We start from the raw sequence: 21,335 nt of genomic DNA on the forward strand, positions 1-21,335 counted from the left end.
CTCTCTTGTTGCAAATCATTCAATTAAGGAGATTATATTTTTTCCTATATAGAAAATTTAAGTACAAATATATTCACCTTGGTAAAATTTGTCCCTCATATATTTCAAAGGTTAAAAAATTACTAAAGAGCTCAAAAATTAATTCTAGTACATATTTGAAACATCTAAAACATTATTTAAAATGTAACAGTGGACATTATAGTTATGTGCTACCCAACTCTAGCTTTAAGAAAACTCAGTATTAAATATCAATATTCATGATTTTATGGGCCCTTGCTGCTGCTAAGTCGCTTCAGTCGTGTTCGACTCTGCAACCCCATAGACGGCAGCCTATCAGGCTCCCCCATCCCTGGGATTCTCCAGGCAAGAATATTGGAGTAGGTTGCCATTTCCTCCTCCAATGCGTGGAAGTGAGAAGTGAAAGGGAAGTTGCTCAGTTGTGTCCGACTCTTAGCAACCCCACGGACTACAGCCTACCAGGCTCCTCCATCCATGGGATTTTCCAGGCAAGAGTACTGGAGTGGGGCCCTTGCTACAGGCACCCAAATGTAATGTTCCTTATCCATTAACCCTACTGATGACAGATTATTAGCCATATTCCCCAGTATGGCATATTCCAGGTCTTGTGACATATTCTCAATATCTAAATCAGGAGATCAGGTAAGAAAAAAACACAACTGAATCTAGCTTGTTTTCTGTAAGGGGGTGCTCAAGAGCCTTTATTTCATATTTGGGCTGGCACAGACAGTGCTTCAGTGAGCATTACTTCATGTGAAACTGATTCAATAACAGAAGAAGGAAACTTTGATTACAACTGTGTCTGGATGCAATTCTACTTAGAAGTTTTATTCTAATAGGTTTCTGCTCTATGAACTGAACCACAGTTCCACAGATCATTTTGTCTTCTCCAGATTCTTAATGAGAGATCTCCCTGGAGAGAGGAGAAGCAAAGGCACTGTAATACTTGCACAAGCCAATTCTCAAAGTGTGAAATCTAACCTATCTATCTTCTGTCACAACTTAAAATATACTTTCAAAATATGTTTTGGCTCCTTCAAGGGAGATGAACAGTTTCATCACCATAATTCAAACACTCTCTTAAGACTTCTCAATTCTAGTGCAGGTTCCCTGATAATAATTTTTCTCTAACTAGTAATATATAGGAATAATTCAGGTATGTCAATCTTTCAACTTTCATATCAAGTCATTTCTTTACTATTTCAGACTTTGGTAATCCTCATGAAATTAGTTACCGAAGTAATAGAGCTTTAATAATTAGTTTCTTTCTAAGAACCCATTTTGTGCTCACCTTTGGACCTATTAGTTTATCTGCTGTCATTTTAGCAAAAAGTTCTGCTGTCTGGGCTCGAACCTGTGGATGTGTTGAATTGCAGAACATATCTAGTAAATAAATCAAAGCTCCTGTGAAGGAAAAAAAAGCATTAGCATTTATATGCTAAATAAAAAAATATGACTTTTCTAGTCAGTAGAATTTACTTTCAACCTTATTTCAACTCAAAGCAGTTTGTTTTCTTAAAAAAATTGTAAGCCTTCCAAAGCATTCTTCTAGTTTATCAGACTATATAAAGTAGCTCAAAATAAGCTTTACCATTACGAAGCATGACTAGATGAGAAAGCACTCTATATACTACCTCTTGCCATTGCTTCTTTGATAATTTTTGTACTTGATGTCAAAGCATAAAGAGTCTCCAGAACAAGCTGACGACCTGCAGAACAAAAGACATTACAAGAATCGAATCATCATACTACCTTACATTTACTAGGCATCAGTGCCAGGCACTGAACAAGGTGCTTTACAAAGGGCATCATACTTTCAACTTCACAACAACCAGCTAGACAGGTATTGTGGTCTTGCTATGAGTGAGGAATCTGAGATCCAGTTTGAGTAGCCCATGAATTCACAATTAGTGAGTGGTATAACTCAATATACCACTGAGGTATATAGAGATTTACAGAGGTCTGACTTCAAAATCCACACTCATAAGCACGATGCCATACTGTCCTCCTACCTCATTGCTCATTCTGCAAACAAAATCTCACCTCCTGACATCCTAAGGATACTATATTCAGGGATCTATTATTTTTATGTGGTGCTAGTATCTTAGAGAAATGAGTAGGAAGTAGCAGTTGCAAGACACTGTTCCAGTCTAAAACACAATAGCATCCTTCTGCACGAAGTCTGTGCGCTTCTCATCCCTTCCTTGTCATTGAAGTAGACTGGGCAACTGGACTTTACTCTTCCAAAGTCAAGGGGCAACAAGAGACAGGTGACCAGAGGAGTGAAGAGTTGGCAAAGAGGGTGAAGGCTGCCAGGTATTAGGCCAAGACGAAAACCAAGGATGGTAACCAGACTGAGCTAACTTAACAGGCAGGAGAATAAACACTCAAAATGAGACTTTTGTTAAAATGAGACTTCTTTTAAGACAGGAAACAATATTTCACTGAAAACCAGTCACTGTTCTAACCATAAGTTCAAAGGAAAACAAGACTTTGGAAGGGACAGAGGAAGTCAACTATTTTATGTTTTTAATGTTCCTGAGCAAACAGTGAAAGATGATTTAGTCTAAAATACAAATGAGAACAGAGTAGGCTGAGATATCTAAATATCAGCTATTTTACCAGTAAGATTAAAACCATGACTGCAGTATATAAATTCAGTATGAATATACTTTTAAACCATGACTTCTGTAACATTCAATCAGTTTAATTTTGCATTGTTTGTAGCTGTTAAAAACTAATAAAAAAGAAAAACCAACTAAGGCTGTAGGAATGACAAAAAAAATAATAATCTGCTAATAACTTTTAAATGCTGTCATTTAAAAGCTAACAAAAATATTCAATAATGATTGAATTCCACTCAATTCACTGAACATAATACATAACATGTGCAAGGTACTGGGGCAGAAAACGAGTGAGACTGGTTGCTGCTCTCAGGGAGGCAGACAGGTGTGAAGTCAAGATTAATGTGACTTCCGAAGGGCTGGCAAAGCTGACTGAGCACTGCATGTTGATGGGGAAGTGACAAAGTTGGAGTTATATCACAACTGTCTTTGAAAAGCAATCTCAAGGTTGATCTAACACAACTACACACTTATTTGAGACATAACTACAGTGTGTAAGGAGTCTATATTATTGCAGGCTGTACTCAAGAAATCAGGTTGCTATATTTTTAAAAACTGATCTCATCTGGTGCTAACAGTTACTATAAGCATCAAATCAGTAAAGGACAAATAATGCAGGACTGAACTTTAAGTAAAACATAAGGTGATTTTTATATTAAGCATTTTTTTCTATCACACAAGTTTAACTGAGTGTTTTTTTTAATAAAACATGGAGTATCAGTTAATTCTCAATCATTCATATGTAGCTTATACTTAGCAAATTGAAAATCCTAGATTATTTTCATTTGCTTTTGGATCTCTATCGTCTCTTCCAACTTTGGATGTGGAAATACAAAATAGTTAACTTCTGTAAAAATAAACTAGGAAGACAAATCTAATATAAAGAATACCACTTAAAATACTTTAAAACACTATGTTGGAGGTTTTGCATCATCTATGTAACTGCTCCCCTCTATGCTGACTGTGCTGTGGTTCTGAAAATTCCAGTGAATATACATACTTGATGGCAAAGAATGCAGAAGAGCCAATAAACTGGACAAAACCATTGATTCAGCAATATTGTTGACACAGTCTTGGTTAGACGTCACTATATTCACAACCTGAAAATCAATCAATAGGACAGTAAGAGTTCTGGAAATAACTTCAAACCTAAACAAATTAAGGCAAATTAGTCAGACCTAAATAAACTTAAGGTTTATTACCAAAATGAGAAAAATGCTTGGAGGACAAAATATTTAACTTTTAAGCAAGAATTTAATTCTTAAAAATTGGCTTTATTACTTTGCTCTTTTGAGAATAAAAAATGTTAATGCTAGTGTGTGTGTGTTTGTATATATCAGTTTTCTATTAACTTAAAGGTAACAATCAAATATAACAACCTAAACAAATATTTTAGCACTAATTCACAATCCTTAGGCTTATAAGAAGCCTTCAATTCTACACCGGTTCATGTTCCAGAATTATGGTGTACACTATTGTGTTTTCCAATTGGAGATTTGGGGTGGGAAGTGATTAGCAAGATAATCATCTTCACTACTTGGACTTTTTCTTTTAGAGGGAGAAAGTAAATGTCTCCGGTGTCCAGTACAATATATTAGGTCTATCTTTCTATTATAAAGAAATAGGCATGTTTTTCTTCAAAAGAAGATGACCGCTCAAGTCTAACTTATACATCTAAACTTATACATCTAAAGATTAATGCCACAATTTGAACCATGTGGTCAGCATCTCAAAGAAAAATATCACAGACAATGCTTATCTTAAAAATTACAAAGTACTTGAAGGAATTAAGTGGAGAAGCATGCATTTCAAAGAAAAGACTATGCTTGTTAAGCTGTTGACCAATTTAACCTTTATTATTTTATTAAACATTTTTTAAACCAATATGCAATCTAAGAACACTTAATCATTCATAAAGTTCACTGCTACTGAAAGGTTGAATTTGGTGTTCTTTATAATAAATCGCGTGTGTTACAATAAGCAGGATCACATGAAAAAAGATCCTGGGTGTTCACTCTGGGTTGCCTAGACAAGGAGTACCCTGTGACCAAGGTCTTCCTGCTTCTTCCAGAGGAAAAGGCTCCACACAAACAGCTTCCTACAGGACCAATGATTTCATTCTCCTGAAGGAAGGCCCTCCAACCACTCTTGGACCTCTAAGACCCACAGGTTCTGGGTAGCTGGATAGGATGCTTTTGTACCAGACCCATAAGAAGGGAGAGCAACTGAGGGAGATGGAACACAAACTCACAGTGTGTAGCTTGGTCTCAACATGTCTCTCTGAGGAAAAACAGAGATCTTGGAAAGTTCTGCTCCCTTTTTTTGTCATCTGTGGCTTCCAAGCATCCCGAGTCAAGTCCATTCCTTAACTCATCCCATATGACACTATACAAATGCATCCCAAGTTCTAATTCATGACAGATGATGACCACAGAGGGAAGCACCTTGAACACTGTACAGTATTTGCTCTTCAAAATGGGCATATAATTCAAGTCTTAAAGACATTCACTTGCCTTAATAGGCAAAATGAAAAAAAAAAAAAAACCACACAAATTTCCATTCAACTTTAGATGATGATTAATGAAGGTTCAAACCATGTACAGTATGTTGCAGGAAAGACAGCATGCTTTAGAACAAAATTCTTTTACCTCTAAAGCCAACTGCTGCACTTGACCAGCTCCATGGACTCGAAGAAGAGAAAATATTAACTTAAAATGACCAATGCATTCACTTTCAGAGCCTACAAAGAAAAATAAAATGCTTATCTTTTATTTCCAAGCGATGTTCTATCAATCTTCAGGAAACAGATATATTTTGTTTACTGTCAAGTCTGTGGTAAACTTTTCTCAACAACTGTGACATGAAGTGAGTACAGTATCACTAAGGAGAAGTAAATCTTAAGAAGTTAAACAGTATTAAAGTTTCTCTGGTTTGTCTTCATTTCCATCCCAACGTCTAACTAACCAACAGGCTAAAAACAAGAAATTTATCAAATACAATTCAAAAATTAAAAGTGTATAGTGGTACTTTTACGCTTTACTTGTAGACCTCAGAGCTAACCCTGTCAGCCTAATTACATCTGGAGGCAGTGTGACATCATTTGGCTTTTAAGTAAGACTGAGTTAGAACTCTTGTCACTTGAGAACTACATTACAGACAAGTTCCAAATCAATTCCCAGGTTTGCAGCAATTTCCTTGTACCTAATATGCCAAAATCAAAAAATGAAGTTTTCTTCAGATTTTATAATACTGTCTTTAAAAACATCTCCATGTATACCATGGGAATGAAATTTTGTTAGACAACATTTAATTATTGTTGGTTATTTTATTTGAATAATTTGTTGGCAATACAACTATAAATAATAATAGTACTGTAATACATACTGGCAAGAGCAAAGAAGTACAAGAAACATAATATTAAGTGTTAATAAAAAGTTTTGAGGTCTTCAGGTAAGAAACTGAATATTGAAGTAATTTTATATTCCATATTTTATTTCTACATAATACTCTATTTTATATTCTATAGTTTATGTTTCATATTTTATATTCAGGTTTTATGTTGGGTATTTTATCAATATATTCAATCAATTCAGTTGAGTTGCTCAGTTGTGTCCACCTCTTTGCAACCTCATGGACTGCAGCACACCAGGCTTCCCTGTTCATCACCAACTCCTGGAGCTTGCTCAAACTCCTGTCCGTGACGCCATCAAACCATCTCATCCTCTGTTGTCCCCTTTTCCTCCTAACTTCAATCTTTCCTAGCACTTTTCTAATGAGCCAGTTCTTCATGTCACACGGCCAAAATAGTGGAGCTTCAGTTTCAGCATAAGTGCTTCCAATGAATAAACAATATTGATTTCCCTCAAGATTGACTGGTTTGATCTCCTTGCAGTTCAAGGAACTGCCAAGAATTTATCCAACACCACAGTTCAAAACATCAATTCTTTGGTGACCAGCTTTCTTTTGGTCTAACTCTCATATCCATACATGACTACTGGAAAAACCATAGCTTTGACTAAATGGACCTTAGTCGGCAAAGTAATGTCTCTGCTTTTTAATATGCTGTCTAGATTGGTCATAGCTTTTCTTTCAAGAAGCAAGCATCTTTTAATTTCATGGCTGCAGACATGATCTGCAGTGATTTTGGAGCCCAAGAAAATAGTCGGTCACTGTTTCCATCATTTCCCCACCTATTTGCCACAAAGTGATGGAACTGCAAGCCATGACCTTTGTTTTTTGAATGTTAAGCCAGTTTTTTCACTCTCCTCTTCAAGCCTGCTCTTTCATCAAGCGGCCGGCTCTTTAGCTCATTTTTGCTTTCTTCCATAATGGTGGTGTCATCTGCATATCTGATGTTATTCATATTTCTCTTTGCAATCTTGATTCCAGTTTCTGCTTTATCCAGCCTGGCATTTCATATGATGTACTCTGCATATAAGTTAAAAAAAGCAAGGTGACAATATACAGCCTTGACGTACTTCTTTCCCAATTTGGAACCAGTCTATTGTTTCATGTCCAGTTCTAACTATTGCTTCTTGACTTGAATACAGGTTCCTCAGGAGGCAGGTAAATTGGTCTGGTATTCCCATCTCTTTAAGAATTTTCCACAGTTTGTTGTGATCCACACAGTCAAAGGCTTTGGCGTAGTCAATAAAGCAGAAGTAGATGTTGTCCTGGAATTCCTTTGCTTTTTCTATGATCCAACGGATGTTGGCAATTTGATTTCTGGTTCCTCTGCCTTTTCTAAATCTAGCTTGAACATCTGAAAATTCTCAGTTCATGTACTGTCAAACCTCACTTGGAGAATTTTGAGTGTAACTTTACTAGTATGTGAGACGAGTGCAATTTTGTGGTAGTTTGAACATTCTTTGGCATTGCCTTTCTTTGATACTGGAATGAAAATTGACCTTTTCCACTGCTGTGGCCACTGCTGAGTTTTCCAAATTTGCTGACATATTGCAGGCAGCACTTTAACAACATCATTTAGGATTTGAAATAGCTGGAATTCCATCACCTCCACTAGCTTTGTAGTGATGCTTCCTAACACCCACTTGACTTTGCACTCCAGGATATCTGGCTCTAAGTGAGTGATCACATCATTATGGTTATCTGGGTCATTAAGATCTTTTTTTGTATAGTTCTTCTGTGTATTCTTGCCACCTCTTAATATCTTCTGCTTCTGTCCTACTGTGCCCATCTTTGCATGAAATGTTTCCTTGGTATCTCTAATTCTCTTAACGAGATCTCTAGTCTTTCCCATTCTATTGTTTTCCTCTATTTCTTTGCACTGATTGCTGAGGAAGGTTTTCTTCTCTCCTTGCTATTCTATGGAACTCTGCATTCAGATGCTTATATCTTTCCTTTTCTCGTTTGCCTTTAGCGTCTCTTCTTTACTCAGCTATTTATAAGGCCTCCTCAGACAACTGTTTTGCCTTCTTGCTTTTCTTTTCCTTGGGGATGGTTTTGATTACCGCCTCCTGTACAATGTCACAAACCTCCATCCATAGTTCCTCAAGCACTCCATCTATCAGATCTAATCCCATGAATGTATTTGTCACCACTGTATATAATTGTAAGGGATTTGATTTAGGTCATACTGAATGGCTTAGCAGTTTTCCTTACTTTCTTCAATTTAAGTCTAAATTTGGCAATAAAGAGTTCAAGATCTGAGCAACAGTCAGCTCCTGGTCTTCTTTTTGCTGACTGCATAGAGCTTCACCATCGTTGGCTGCAAAGAATACACTCAATCTGATTTTGGTATTGACCATCTGGCGATGTCCATGAGTAGAGTTATCTCTTGGGTTGTTGGAAGAGTGTGCTTGCTACAACCAGTGTGTTCTCTTCACAAAACTCTGTTAATATTTGCCCTGCTTCATTTTCTCCTCCAAGGCTAAACAAACTTGCCTGTTACTCAGTAACCCTTGACTTCCTACTTTTGCATTCCGTCCCTATGATGAAAAGGCCATCTTTTTTGGGTGTTCTGGAAGGTCTTGGAGGTCTTCAGAGAACTGTTCAAGTTCAGCTTTTTCAGGATTAGTGCTTGGGGCACAGACTTCAATTACTATGATACTGAATGGTTTGCCTTGGAAATGAACAGAGATCTTTCTGTTGTTTTGAGACTGCACCCCAGTACTGCATTTTGGACTCTCTTGTTGACTATGAAGGCTACTCCATTTCTTCTAAGGGATTCTTGCCCACAGGAGTAGACATAATCATCATCTAAATTACATTCATCCATTCTGCTCCAATTTTGTTCACTGATTCTTAAAATGTTGATGTTCACTCTTGCCATTCCGTTTGCCCACTTCCAATTTACCTTGATTCATGGACCAAACATTCCAGGTTTCTACGCAATATTGTCATTTACAGCATTGGACTTTACTTTCATCACCAGATATATCCAAAACTGGGTGCTGTTTTCACTTTGGCTCATCCTCTTCATTCTTTCTGGATCTATTTCTCTGCTCTTCTCCAGTAGCATACTGGGCACCTACTATCCTGGGGAGTTCATCTTTAAGTGTCACATCTTTTTACCTTTTCATAGTGTTCCTGGAATTCTCCAGCCAAGAATACTGAGGTGGTTTGCCATTCCCTCTCCAGTGGACCATGTTTTGTCAGAACTCTCCACCATGTCCCGTCCATCTTGGGTGGCCCTACACAGCATGGTTCATAGTCTCATTGAGTTAGACAAGGCTGTGGTCCATGTGATCAGTTTGGTTAGTTTTCTGTGATTATGGTTTTCATTCTGTTTCCCCTCTGAGAGATAAGAGGCTTGTGCAAGGTTTCTAATGGGAGGGACTGGCTGTAGGGCAAACTGGGTCTTGCTCTGATGGGTGAGGCCATGCTCAGTAAATCTTTAATCCAATTTTCTGTTGATGGGTGGGGGGCTATGTTCCCTCACTGTATATATATGCCGTATTTAGTACCAAAGTTAGATTGGAATAAGCTTTCAGACTTTTAGTCCAGCATATTCCCTGAAGTCAGGCAAGAGTGATAATGTTACTATAAATGTCTTTCTTAAAGATGTTTTAAGAATGACAATTCTCATTTTATTATTTCAATTTTCAAGCACCAAAAACTTCAGGCATTTTTTTTTTTTAAGTATGGCATTGTAGGGACCAGTGGTGGAAAACTTAAATAACCTCATCAATAACTCTAACTCAAGCACTTATACCTTGTATGTCAATTTATGTCATCAATGTGGTTTTACACTATCAAGTTATTCTGCCTTTTCAACTTATTGAAACTCATTTGCTCTTAGAGATATGAATTCTAAGCATGATGACTGACCTCTCTTTCCAGCTTATTATTTAGAGGTAAAAATATTATGGGGTCAATAACCAAGCATAATTTTCCCAGAGTTTTCCTGGTAAAATTGAGAACTGGTAATTTTAGGGCTCTTCTGTTTTAAGGATCTTATTTGTCAAGGGTACAGTCACATACCTGGATTATATTTTATAACATTCCTCAGAGCCTCCAAAGCCATTTCAACTCTTGGCAAGCGGTCTCCATGTTGCTCTGACTCCACTTTTGCAGCATGAGTGATAGCCATGAAGGTGTGGAGGTACTGGGCCTGGGAGCCTATATAATCCAAGAGACTTGCAGCAAATGCTTTTGGAACCTAAATCAAGTAGAAAAATATTTAGAAACATGTGTGTCCTTAGAAATAACCTATAACAAAGACTTCACAGTAAAAGCAACAATGAAACATTTCAAGTCATGGAAGTTATTAAATTATACAGACACAAGAAAATACCTATGCATTAAATGAGAACTGAGGAGAAAAGGGATAAAACTCAACAGCATTAGAAAATGTTTATCACTGTTGGCCTAAATCCATTAGAAATCTGATTTACTCCCTTCAGTAACACAGTATAATAACTCTGTGATAAGAATATGCCCCTACTTTACCGAGATAATTAATAGTATGATATGTAACTTCTATAAATTAGTTGCATTTTTACATTTAAAAATTATATATATTAGATTATAAATTTAAAAGGAAGTTTTCAAAGAGACTTCACAAATCACTGAACTCATTCTTCTTAGCAGCTATTTTTATATATCATTCTGTGATAAATAACATACATCACAGTTTAGTAAATTCCTTTTTCCAAGAGCAAACTCTAAAACAAAGCCTCACTTCTTTCTTTCTTACAAACCAATCAACAACCGAACCTTTATCACCCCCTCCAAAAAGCTATAACAAAACTTTCCTATGTGATCCCTAGGAACTAAGGAAAGAAAAGATTATTTGCTTCTGGAAGTGATTAGGGGTCATCACAAGAAATAACCTGATGTGACCCAGTCATCTTCTAAAAATTCTCTTTGCTCTCTCCTTCTATTTTCTTAATTTCTTTTAAAAACTGGCCAGAGATAGACTACTATCTGGTGGTCTGATATTTAACATAATGGAGTGAGTATGTAAAAGGACTTACAGTTCCACAAGAGACTGCAGAGCTGCAGACATATATACATGATACAGTGGGGGTAGTATTATGCATAAAATATAAGAAATAGCTGGGAAAGGAATAAATCCTTACTCATGAATCCATTAAATTCCCCAACATTCAAAACAAAAAGTCTCATAAGTTATCAATGGTCATCCTATCACATACCCAAGTTAGCATAAAATATTTGGCAAAAAACAGATATTATTTCAATATATACAGTGTGAATAAACCAGCAGCTTTTAATAACAAATGATCAAGTTACAGACAAAATCAAAAGTAGAGAGCTTACCTCAAGGGGGAAAGTAGGGACTTCATTATAGACCCTAACAAAAATCTCCCCTACGATAAGTTCTTTGGCATGATCACTGTAGACAAATTCTGATCCATAAGTTTTGTCACAGTCACCCTTTAAAAAAAAGAAAACTAATTGTTAGATATAAATCAGAATCATTAGTGTGTAGTTTATAAATCTATCCATATTCAGTTTAATAACTTATCAGATAAATAACTTCAATAAATAACTAAAGATCCATTCATTTTTCCATAGGAGAAAAATGTGGTGGGATACACATCACAGCACTTAATGCAGTTTTAACATTTATAATTAGTAATATGGACTCTGGAAAAGGCATGCATGCATGAACATGTGTTAGTCACTTAGTCATGTCCGACTCTGTGACCCTTTGTAGTGTAGCCCACCAGGCTCTTCTGTCCATGGGATTTTTCAGGCAAAAATACTGGAATGGGTTGCCATTTCCTCCTCCAAGGGATTATTCTAACCCAGGGATCAAAACTGTATCTCCTGTAGCAGGCAGATTCTTTACCTGCTAAACCATCAGGGAAGCCCCTAACAGAGTTATATTATATATAGGCAGAGAGTTATGTTATTTTTTAGTCCAAAATTGAAACATTTTAAAATTTCAAAAGATCACTGAGGTCAGCCAACGAAGTATCTTAGGCCTAGTGTTTACAAGCAAATATGACATGTGGCTCTCCTCTCAGCAGACATTTGGCCTGGTCAGATATAGGGTGATAGAATTAAGAGATGAACATGTCTGAACTGGTTTTAAAAAGTAATACATTAAGTGATAAAAGTGCAAGAAAACAGGGTCTCTGAATTTAAAAAGCAAGGTAATATATCAGTTGACAAATCAAGAAGAATTTCCACTTAAGGACAAAGAAAAAGATAGGAAAACAGGAAAGGAACTGGGAAAAAAATAGCCCCAAGAAGATTTTGGTTGAAATTACATAAAATTTAGATTGGACTGAAATAATATGTAAAAGTGTAAAATAAACTGTAAAGAAAAGTGAATGCTCCTCTGTCCATGGGATTCTCCAGGCAAGAATACTGGAGTGGATCACCATTTCCCTCTCCAGGGGATCTTCCCGACACAGGACTCGAACCTGGGTCTCCTGTATTGCAGGCAGATTCTTTACCAACTGAGCTAGGAGGGAAGCAGGAATAAACTGTAAAGGGCTAAACAAAGAAAGAATGATATTCTCTCTCTTCTGGTAAAAAAACAGATGATATGTAGAAATCTGAGACTGGTTCTTCCTAGTTCTGCAATTCTCAAAACTTCTATCAATGAAGAGCTCTGAGTGACTATCATGAAATGAGTGGTAAGCCAAGTTTTGCATAATCCAGGACACTGAGTGACGGTTACTCTTTAATGAAGTCCAAACTCACAAACATAAATGTCTTCTAAACCATCAAGATTCAACCGTCTAGTTATGTATTATCCAGGCCAACTCCTTATTTCCTATTCTACTCTCTGTCTTTTGATTTTTTCTTACTTACTACCTTCTCCACTATAAGGTGGCAGGATGCAAGAAATTATTAACTTACTTTTTTAATCATGCTTTCCTGCTGAGATTCAAGAAATTCAAGTAGTTCTGCTCTTGTAGAATTGTTCCATATCAAATAGGGGCTCTCTGTGTTACTATTAAGCATCTTCAAAATCTAGAAGACAGAATATTACTGTTTTATAATATTTAGGAAAAATATTGAAGTTATCATTCATTTAAATTGTCTATGACACACCAAGCTCTGTAACAGGAACCTTAAGTACAATAGGCTTGATTAATTTTAACAAGTTTGAAAATATAATGTTTACCATTCTGCAGCTGAGAAAAATCAAGACTTCTCTGACAAAGATCAAATTATTTGTTCCAGGTCTCACAACATTTAAGTGGTGAAACTGGAATTCAAATTTGAGTCTGTTTTCACATCTCATTCTTAACATTTGCTCTGCTTTGGTGAAAATCACACACGATATTTTATTAAAGCATTTTATAAACAGTAAATATAAGCTTAAAAAGAATACCACACAATCTTTATATACATATATTTGAAAACAAAATCTAAGTCTTTATGAAGCATACTCCTAGAAAGGGAAGTAGAATTTATGGGCAGAGATTCAGTTCCAATTTTCTCAGCCAAACTCTGATTCAAGGCTGCATTAAGTAGTTCTGCAGACATAAGCTTATGCCTGCTTAGCCATCTACAGTACTTTCCCTTTGTGTCACTCTACTCAATTTTAAGTGTACACATACACAGTTAACTCTCCTTTAAATGTTTTTTTGTGGGGAGGGAGAGTGGGGGTGTGTGTCTCATGGCTTGCAGGATCTTATTTCCTCAACCAGGGCCTGAATCCAGGCCCTTGACTTGAATCCAAATCCTGACCACTGGACCATCAGGGAATTCCCTAAGTTTTTTCACTTTACATTTTCTGAGCTTTGTGCTAGGAGGAAAGAAGGGAGTTATTATCCCCAGACGTATAGAGCTGCTATCATCAGCACCAAGGCACAATAACCAAATTTCTTAGTTGAGAGAACAAGTGTGTGTGAGCATTTTCAATTTTTAGGTTTCTGAGAGCAATCGACATTGTTATATTCCTCTATTATGTAGAGGATCTTGCAATATTTATCAAAACCCAGGCTAACTCTGAAGCACATACCTCAGTAGCACTAATAACAGCAAGTTTTCTAGCAACGTAGGGGGTCAGCATGCCAGCTAAACTTTTCCTTATGGTTGGATTTTCTGGTGTTGCTTGTTCTTCAGGCATATAACCTCCAAGGCGACTTAGAGCTCGGACACTCAGTTTGGCAAGGCTGTTGGCTACTTCCTGTTACAAAAAAAATTAACACATTTATTAAAATAGATCTCTTATCAGGCCATAGTACATTTATGGAATCAAAACAGTATGGAACATATTAAGGAAAAGAAAGCAAAGAAAAAGAAACAAAAAAGGTACTGAAGTCCCCAACACTAATGTCAAGTTTATGAAAAGTAAAAGTCAAGAGAATTCAGTACCACCAAATCAGCTTGAAAACAAATGTTAAAGGGACTTATATAGTTAGGAAATACAAGAGAAGAAAAAGATATTAAAAAAAAAAAAAGAAAAACCCAAATAATTAAGAAAATGGCTAAAGGATCATCAGTTCAGTTCAGTTCAGTCGCTCAGTCGTGTCTGACTCTGCGACCCCATGAACTGCAGCACGCCAGGCCTCCCTGTCCATCACCAACTCCCAGACTTCACTCAGACTCACGTCCAACGAGTCAGTGATGCCATCCAGCCATCTCATCCTCTGTTGTCCCCTTTTTCTCCTGCCCACAATCCCTCCCAGCATCAGGGTTTTTTCCAATGAGTCAACTCTTTGCATGAGGTAGCCAAAGTACTGGAGTTTCAGCTTTAGCATCATTCCTTCCAAAGAACACCCACGACTGATCTCCTTTAGAATGGACTGGTTGGATCTCCTTGCAATCCATGGGACTCTCAAGAGTCTTCTCCAACACAAAAGTTCAAAAGCATCAATTCTTCGGCGCTCAGCTTTCTTTACAGTCCAACTCTCACATCCATACATGACCACTGGAAAAACCATAGCCTTGACTAGATGGACCTTTGTTGGCAAAGTAATGTCTCTGCTTCTGAATATGCTATCTAGGTTGGTCATAACTTTCATTCAAAGGAAAGTCTTTTAATTTCATGGCTGCCATCACCATCTGCAATGATTTGGGAGCCCCCAAAAATAAAGTCTGACACTGTTTCCCCATCTATTTCCCATGAAGTTATGGGACCAGATGCCATGAGCTTAGTTTTCTGAATGTTGAGCTTTAAGCCAACTTTTTCACTCTCCTCTTTCATCTTCATCAAGAGGCTTTTTAGTTCTTCTTCACTTTCTGCCATAAGGGTGGTGTCACCTGCATATCTGAAGTTAGTGATATTTCTCCCAGCAATCTTGATCCCAGCTGGTCCTTCTTCCAGCCCAGCGTTTCTCATGATGTACTCCACGAATAAGTTAAATAAGCAGGGTGACAATATACAGCCTTGACGTACTCCTTTTCCTATTTGGAACCAGTCTGTTGTTCCATGTCCAGTTCTAACTGTTGCTTCCTCACCTGCATATATAGGTTTCTCAAGAGGCAGGTCAGGTGGTCTGGTATATATCAATAATTGCCTTACAAATAAATGTATTAAATGCTGCAACCAAAAGACACAGACAGCTGAATGGATACAAAAATAAGACCCATATATATGCTGTCTAGAAGAAATCCACTTCAGACCTAAAGACACATATAATGACTGAAACTGAGAGGGTGGAAAAATATATTCCATGCCAATGTAAACCAAAAGAAAGCTGGACTAGCAATCCTTATATTAGACTAAGGAGACCTTAAAATAAAGAATATTACAAGAGATAAGGAAGGACACTACCTAATGATCAAGGAATCAGTACAAGAGGAAGACATAACAATTGCAAACATCTATCCAACCAACATAGGAGCACCTCAGCACATAAAACAAACAGTAACAGACATAAAAGGAGAAATTGACAGTAACACAATAATAGGAGGAAACTTTAACACCCCGCTTACACCAATGGACAGATCATGAAAACAGAAAATGAATAAGGAAACACAAGTCTTAAATGATACATTAGACAAGATGGATTTCATTGATATCTTCAGGACACTTCATCCAAATATAGAAGAATACACTTCCTTCTCAAGTGCACATGGAACATTCTATTCTCCAGGATACACCACATCTTGGGTCATAAATCTAACCTCAGTAAATTTAAGAAAATTGAAATTGTATCAAGCATCTTCTCTGACCACAATGCTATGAGACGTGACATCAATTACAAGAAAAAAAATGTAAAAAACACAAACATATGGAGATTAAACAATACATTTCTAAATAACAAACTGGTTACTGAAGAAATCAAGGCAAATCAAAAAATTCCTAGAAACAAATGACAAGGAAAACACAACTCAAAACCTATGGGATGCAGCAAAAGCAGCTCTAAGAGGGACGTTTATAGCAACACAATCCTGCCTCAAGACACAAGAAAAGATGAGACAACCTTACACCTAAAACAACTGGAAAAATTATATAAAAAAAAAAAACACAAAAATTAGCAGAAGGAAAGAATCATAAATATCAGAGCAGAAATCAGTGAAAAAGAAATCAAAGAAACAATAGTAAAGGTTAACAAAACTAAAAGATGGTTCTTTGAGAAGATAAAACAGAACTGACAAACCTTTAGCCAGACTCATCAAGAAAAAAAGAGAAGAATCAAATCAACAAAATTAGAAATGAAAAAGGAGAGGTTACGACAGTGCAGACATATAAAGGATTATGAGACTATTATGAACAACTATATGGCAATAAAATGCATAAACTGGAAGAAACGGACAGATTCTTACAAAAGTTCAATCTTCCAAAACTGAACCAGGAAGAAACAGAAACTATGAAAAACCCAATTACAAGCACTGAAATCAAAACTGTGATCAAAAATCTCCCCAAAAAACAAAAGCCCAGGACCAGATGGCTTCACAGGTGAATTCTAGCAAACATTTAGAGAAGAGCTAATGCCTATCCTTCTAAAACTCCTTCAAAAAATTGCAGAGGAAGAAATACTTCCAAACCCATTCTATGAGGCCACCAACACCCTGATACCAAAACCAGACAATAACAACACCCAAAAAAGAAAGCTACAGGCCAATATCACTGATAAACATAGATGTTAAAATCCTCAATAAAATTCTAGCAAACAGATTTCAACAACACATTAAAAAGCTAACACACTATAATAAAGTTGAGTTTATTCCAGGGATGGAAGGATTCTTCAATATAGACAAATCAATCAATGTGATACACCATATAAACCAATTGAAAGATAAACATATGATAATTTCAACAGATGCGGAAAAAGCCTTTGACAAAATTCAGCATGCTTTTATGATCAAAACTCTTCATAAAATGGGCACAAAAGGAACCTACCTCAACATAGTAAAGGCCATATATGATAAGCCCACAACAAACTGTATTTGCAATGGTGAAAAACTGCAACCATTCCCCCTAAGATCAGGAACAAGACAAGGGTGTCCACTCTCACACCTAGGATTCAACATAGCTTTGGAAGTCCTAGCTCCAGAAATCAGAGAAGAAAAAGAAATAAAAGGAATCCAGATTGGAAAAGAAAAGTAAAGCTCTCACTGCAGATGACATGATACTGTACACAGAAAACCTTAGGAAGATACTATCAGAAAATTACTAGAGCTAATCAGTGAATTTAGCAAAGTCACAGGACAGAAAATCAATACACAGAAATCACTTGCATTCCTATATACTAACAATGAAAAATCAGAAAGAGAAATTAAGGAATCAACCCCATTCATGATTGCAACAAAAAGAATAAAATATTTAGGAATACAACTACCTAAGGAGACAAAAAAACTGCATACATAAGACACTGATGAAAGAAATCAAAGATGAGATTAACAAATGGAGAGATATTCCATGTTACTGGGGTGGAAGAATCAACAGTGTGAAAATGACTATACTACCAAACACAATCTACAGATTCAATGCGATCCCTATCAAATTACCAATGGCATTTTTCATATAACTAGAACAACAACAAAAAAAATCCTCACAGTTCATATGGAAATGCAAAAGACCCCGAAGAGCCAAAGCAGTCTTGAGAAAGAGGAATGGAGCTGAAGGAATCAATCTTCCTGACTTCAGACTATACTACAAAGCTAGAGTCATCAAAACAGTATGACACTGGCACAAAAACAGAAATACAGACATGGAACAAGATAGAAAGCCCAGAAATAAACCCACATACCTATGGGTACCTTATTTTTGACAAAGGAGTCAAGAATATACACAGGGGAAAGACAGCCTATCCAATAATTGGTTCTGGGAAAACTGGACAGCTGCATGTAAAAAAATGAAATTAGAACACTTTCCTAATACCGTACACAAAGATAAACTCAAAATGGATTAAAGACCTAAATGTAAGACCAGAAACTATAAAACTCTTAGAGGAAAACATAGCCACAACACTTGATAACATAAATCAAAGCAATATCCTATATAAGCCCTGTCCTAGAGAAATAAAAGCAAAAATAAACAAGTGGGACCTGATTAAACTTACAAGCTTTTGCACAGCAAAGGAAACTATAAACAAGGTGAAAAGACAACCCTCAGAATGGGAGAAAATAATAGCAAATGAAACAATGGACAAAGGATTAATTTCCAAAATATACAAACAGCTCATATAACTCAAGGCCAGAAAAAAAAACAACTCAATCAAAAAGCGGGAGAAAAGACCTAAACAGAAATTTCTTCAAAGAAGACATACAGATGGCTAATAAACACATGAAAAGACGCTCAACACTGCTCATCATTAGATAAGTGCAAATCAAAACTACAATGAGAGATCACTTCACACTGGTCAGAAAGGCCATCATCAGCTAGAGAAGGTGTGGAGAAAAGGGAATGCTCTTGTGCTATTGGAAGGAATGTAAATTGATACAGCCACTATAGAAGATGGTATGGAGATTCCTTAAAAAACTAGAATAAAACCACCGTATGACTCAGCAATCCCACTCCTAGGCATTTCCCCCGAGGAAACCAAAACTGAGAAAGACACATGTACCCTCATGTTCATTGAGGCACTATTTACAATAGCTAGAGCATGGAAGCAACCTAGATGCCCATCGACAGATGAATGGATAAAGAAGTTATATACATATACACAATGGAATATTACTCAGCCATAAAAAGGAACACATTTGAGTCAGTACTAATGAGGTGGATGAACCTATAGCCTACTATACAGAGTGAAGTAAGTCAGAAAGAGAAAGATAAATACCATATACTAACACAAATATAAGGAATTTAAAAAGACTGTACCAAAGAATTTATTTGCAGGGCAGTAGTGAAGAAACAGACATAAAGAACAGACTTAGGGACACAGAAAAGAGGGCAGGAGAGGGTGAGATGTATGGAGAGTAACATGGAAACTTACATTACCATATGTAAAATAGATAGCTAATGGGAATTTGCTGTATGTCTCAGGCAACTCAAACAAGAGCTCTACACCAACCTAGGGGGTAGTGCGGGGAGGGAGATGGGAGAGAGGTTCAAGAGGGAGGAGACATATGTATACCTATGGCTGATTCATGCTGATGTTTGACAGAAAATAACAAAATTCTATAAAGCAATTATCCTTCAGTTAAAAAATTAAGAATTTAAAATAAAAAATGATTTTTGAAACAGTTCATGCATTATAGCTTATTCTTCTATTTATATGAAAGACAATCAGGATCTATGTAGTCATTTATATCCAATATAGAAACTTGCTGATAACTGGAAGAAGCACTCTGGAGGATAAGATGGGGAACAAGAGACGATTAAGTAGATCTGATCACTAGAGGCACATATTCACAATATGAATAATGAATAAGAAAGGAGTGACAGAAAAAGTATCTGTAAGTTAAAAAAAAAATCTGTAAAAAAACAATCAGGTAAGTTCTCAAGTGTTTAGGTAAACAAGCTTCAACAGGACTGTTATCACTTCCTTGTGATATACAACCATAATTCTGTACTCATAAAGGAGATTCTGAGTAATCAAGAGAAGATTAAGTTATGCCCAGTATATGCTATTGCAAATTCCATGGTCTTGAATCCTTCTGGGATAAGTGGTTAAAATAAAAAGATTTGGGGCTTAAAGAACAATAAGCTTAATAATCTTAAAAAACAGTTTATGCCTTGAGGGCTCCGGACAGCTAGGGCTCTGCTTTTGCATTAATCTACAGTTTGGGTTCAAATTCAGTGTTAAAGTAATGTCCACATTACCTGCTGGTTTGTTTCTTCACTTTTCTGAATACCACTCTCTTCCAGGGTGTAGTCATAATTAAACAGATAACCAAGCAGATGCCACAAAATTCCAGCTTGTAATAGGTGTGTCTGTAGCCAGAAATCCACAGCAAAAGAGCTGACACATTCTACCCCAAGGGCAGCCACTCTTGGAATACTCTGAGAATAAAAATAATGGAATTAAAAAAAAAAATAATGGGTTTTGAAAAAAAGCTCCCAAGAGAAACAGACTGTAAATGTATGAGAAGCTACTTAACTAACTTATTGTATCTGTGTTTAACTCCTCTTGTATTTTCTATTCTGGTTTATATCTGAACACTTTATATCTGGTTTATATCAAGAACACTCCAGTGTTCTTGCCGAGAATCCCAGGGATGGCCTGGTGGGCTACCGTCTATGGGGTTGCTCGGACACAACTGAAGCGACTTAGCAGCAGCAGCAGGGAACCTCCATGCTGTTTTCCATCGTGGCTGTACTACACCAACTTACATTCCTAACAACAGTATACAAGGGATCTCTTTCTCCATATCCTCTCCTAAAATTAAAGTAACCATGTGACAAAACACAGAATTACTATTTTAAATAATTAACTTGAAAACTGAAGCATGGTTGTTTACAATATTGTGTTAGTTCAGGTATACAACACAGAGATTCACTTCTTTTTTGGAGATTATATTCCATTATAGGTTAATACAAGATATTGGGTATAAGTCTTTGTGTTATACAATTGGATAACAAATCCTTCCTATCTATTTTATGAATGAAAGTGAAAGTCACTCAGTCATGTCTGACTCTTTGCGACCCCATGGACTACACAGTCCATGGAATTCTCCAGGCCAGAACACTGGAGTGGGTAGTGTTTCCCTTCTCCAGGGGATCTTACCAACCCAGGGATAGAACCCAGGTCTCTTACATTGTAGGCGGGTTCTTTACCAGCTGAGCCATGAGGGAAGCCCAAGAATACTGGAGTAGATAGCCTAACCCTTCTCTAGCAGATCTTCCCGACCTAGGAATCAAACCAGGGTCTCCTGCACTGTAGGCAGATTCTTTACCAACTGAGCTAT

At 36.7% G+C, this 21,335-nt stretch overlaps 1 protein-coding gene across 1 annotated transcript in view; it reads right to left on the reverse strand.

The window, feature by feature from the left end:
- The window catches only part of LOC120860378 (dnaJ homolog subfamily C member 13-like), a 155,661-nt gene that overhangs the window by 18,678 nt on the left and 115,648 nt on the right, over positions 1-21,335 (reverse strand). The window contains exons 40-48 of the mRNA XM_040236179.1: positions 20,251-20,430; positions 14,053-14,220; positions 12,942-13,055; positions 11,385-11,501; positions 10,086-10,263; positions 5,291-5,382; positions 3,643-3,742; positions 1,653-1,727; positions 1,310-1,422 (exon numbers count right to left, since the gene is read on the reverse strand). Of these exons, the coding sequence (XP_040092113.1) occupies positions 1,310-1,422; positions 1,653-1,727; positions 3,643-3,742; positions 5,291-5,382; positions 10,086-10,263; positions 11,385-11,501; positions 12,942-13,055; positions 14,053-14,220; positions 20,251-20,430 (1,137 nt within the window). The remainder of the gene's footprint in view (positions 1-1,309; positions 1,423-1,652; positions 1,728-3,642; positions 3,743-5,290; positions 5,383-10,085; positions 10,264-11,384; positions 11,502-12,941; positions 13,056-14,052; positions 14,221-20,250; positions 20,431-21,335) is intronic.

The sequence above is a fragment of the Oryx dammah genome, unplaced genomic scaffold (assembly GCF_014754425.2).
Source record: "Oryx dammah isolate SB20612 unplaced genomic scaffold, SCBI_Odam_1.1 HiC_scaffold_11058, whole genome shotgun sequence".
In the NCBI taxonomy this organism is placed as follows: domain Eukaryota; kingdom Metazoa; phylum Chordata; class Mammalia; order Artiodactyla; family Bovidae; genus Oryx; species Oryx dammah.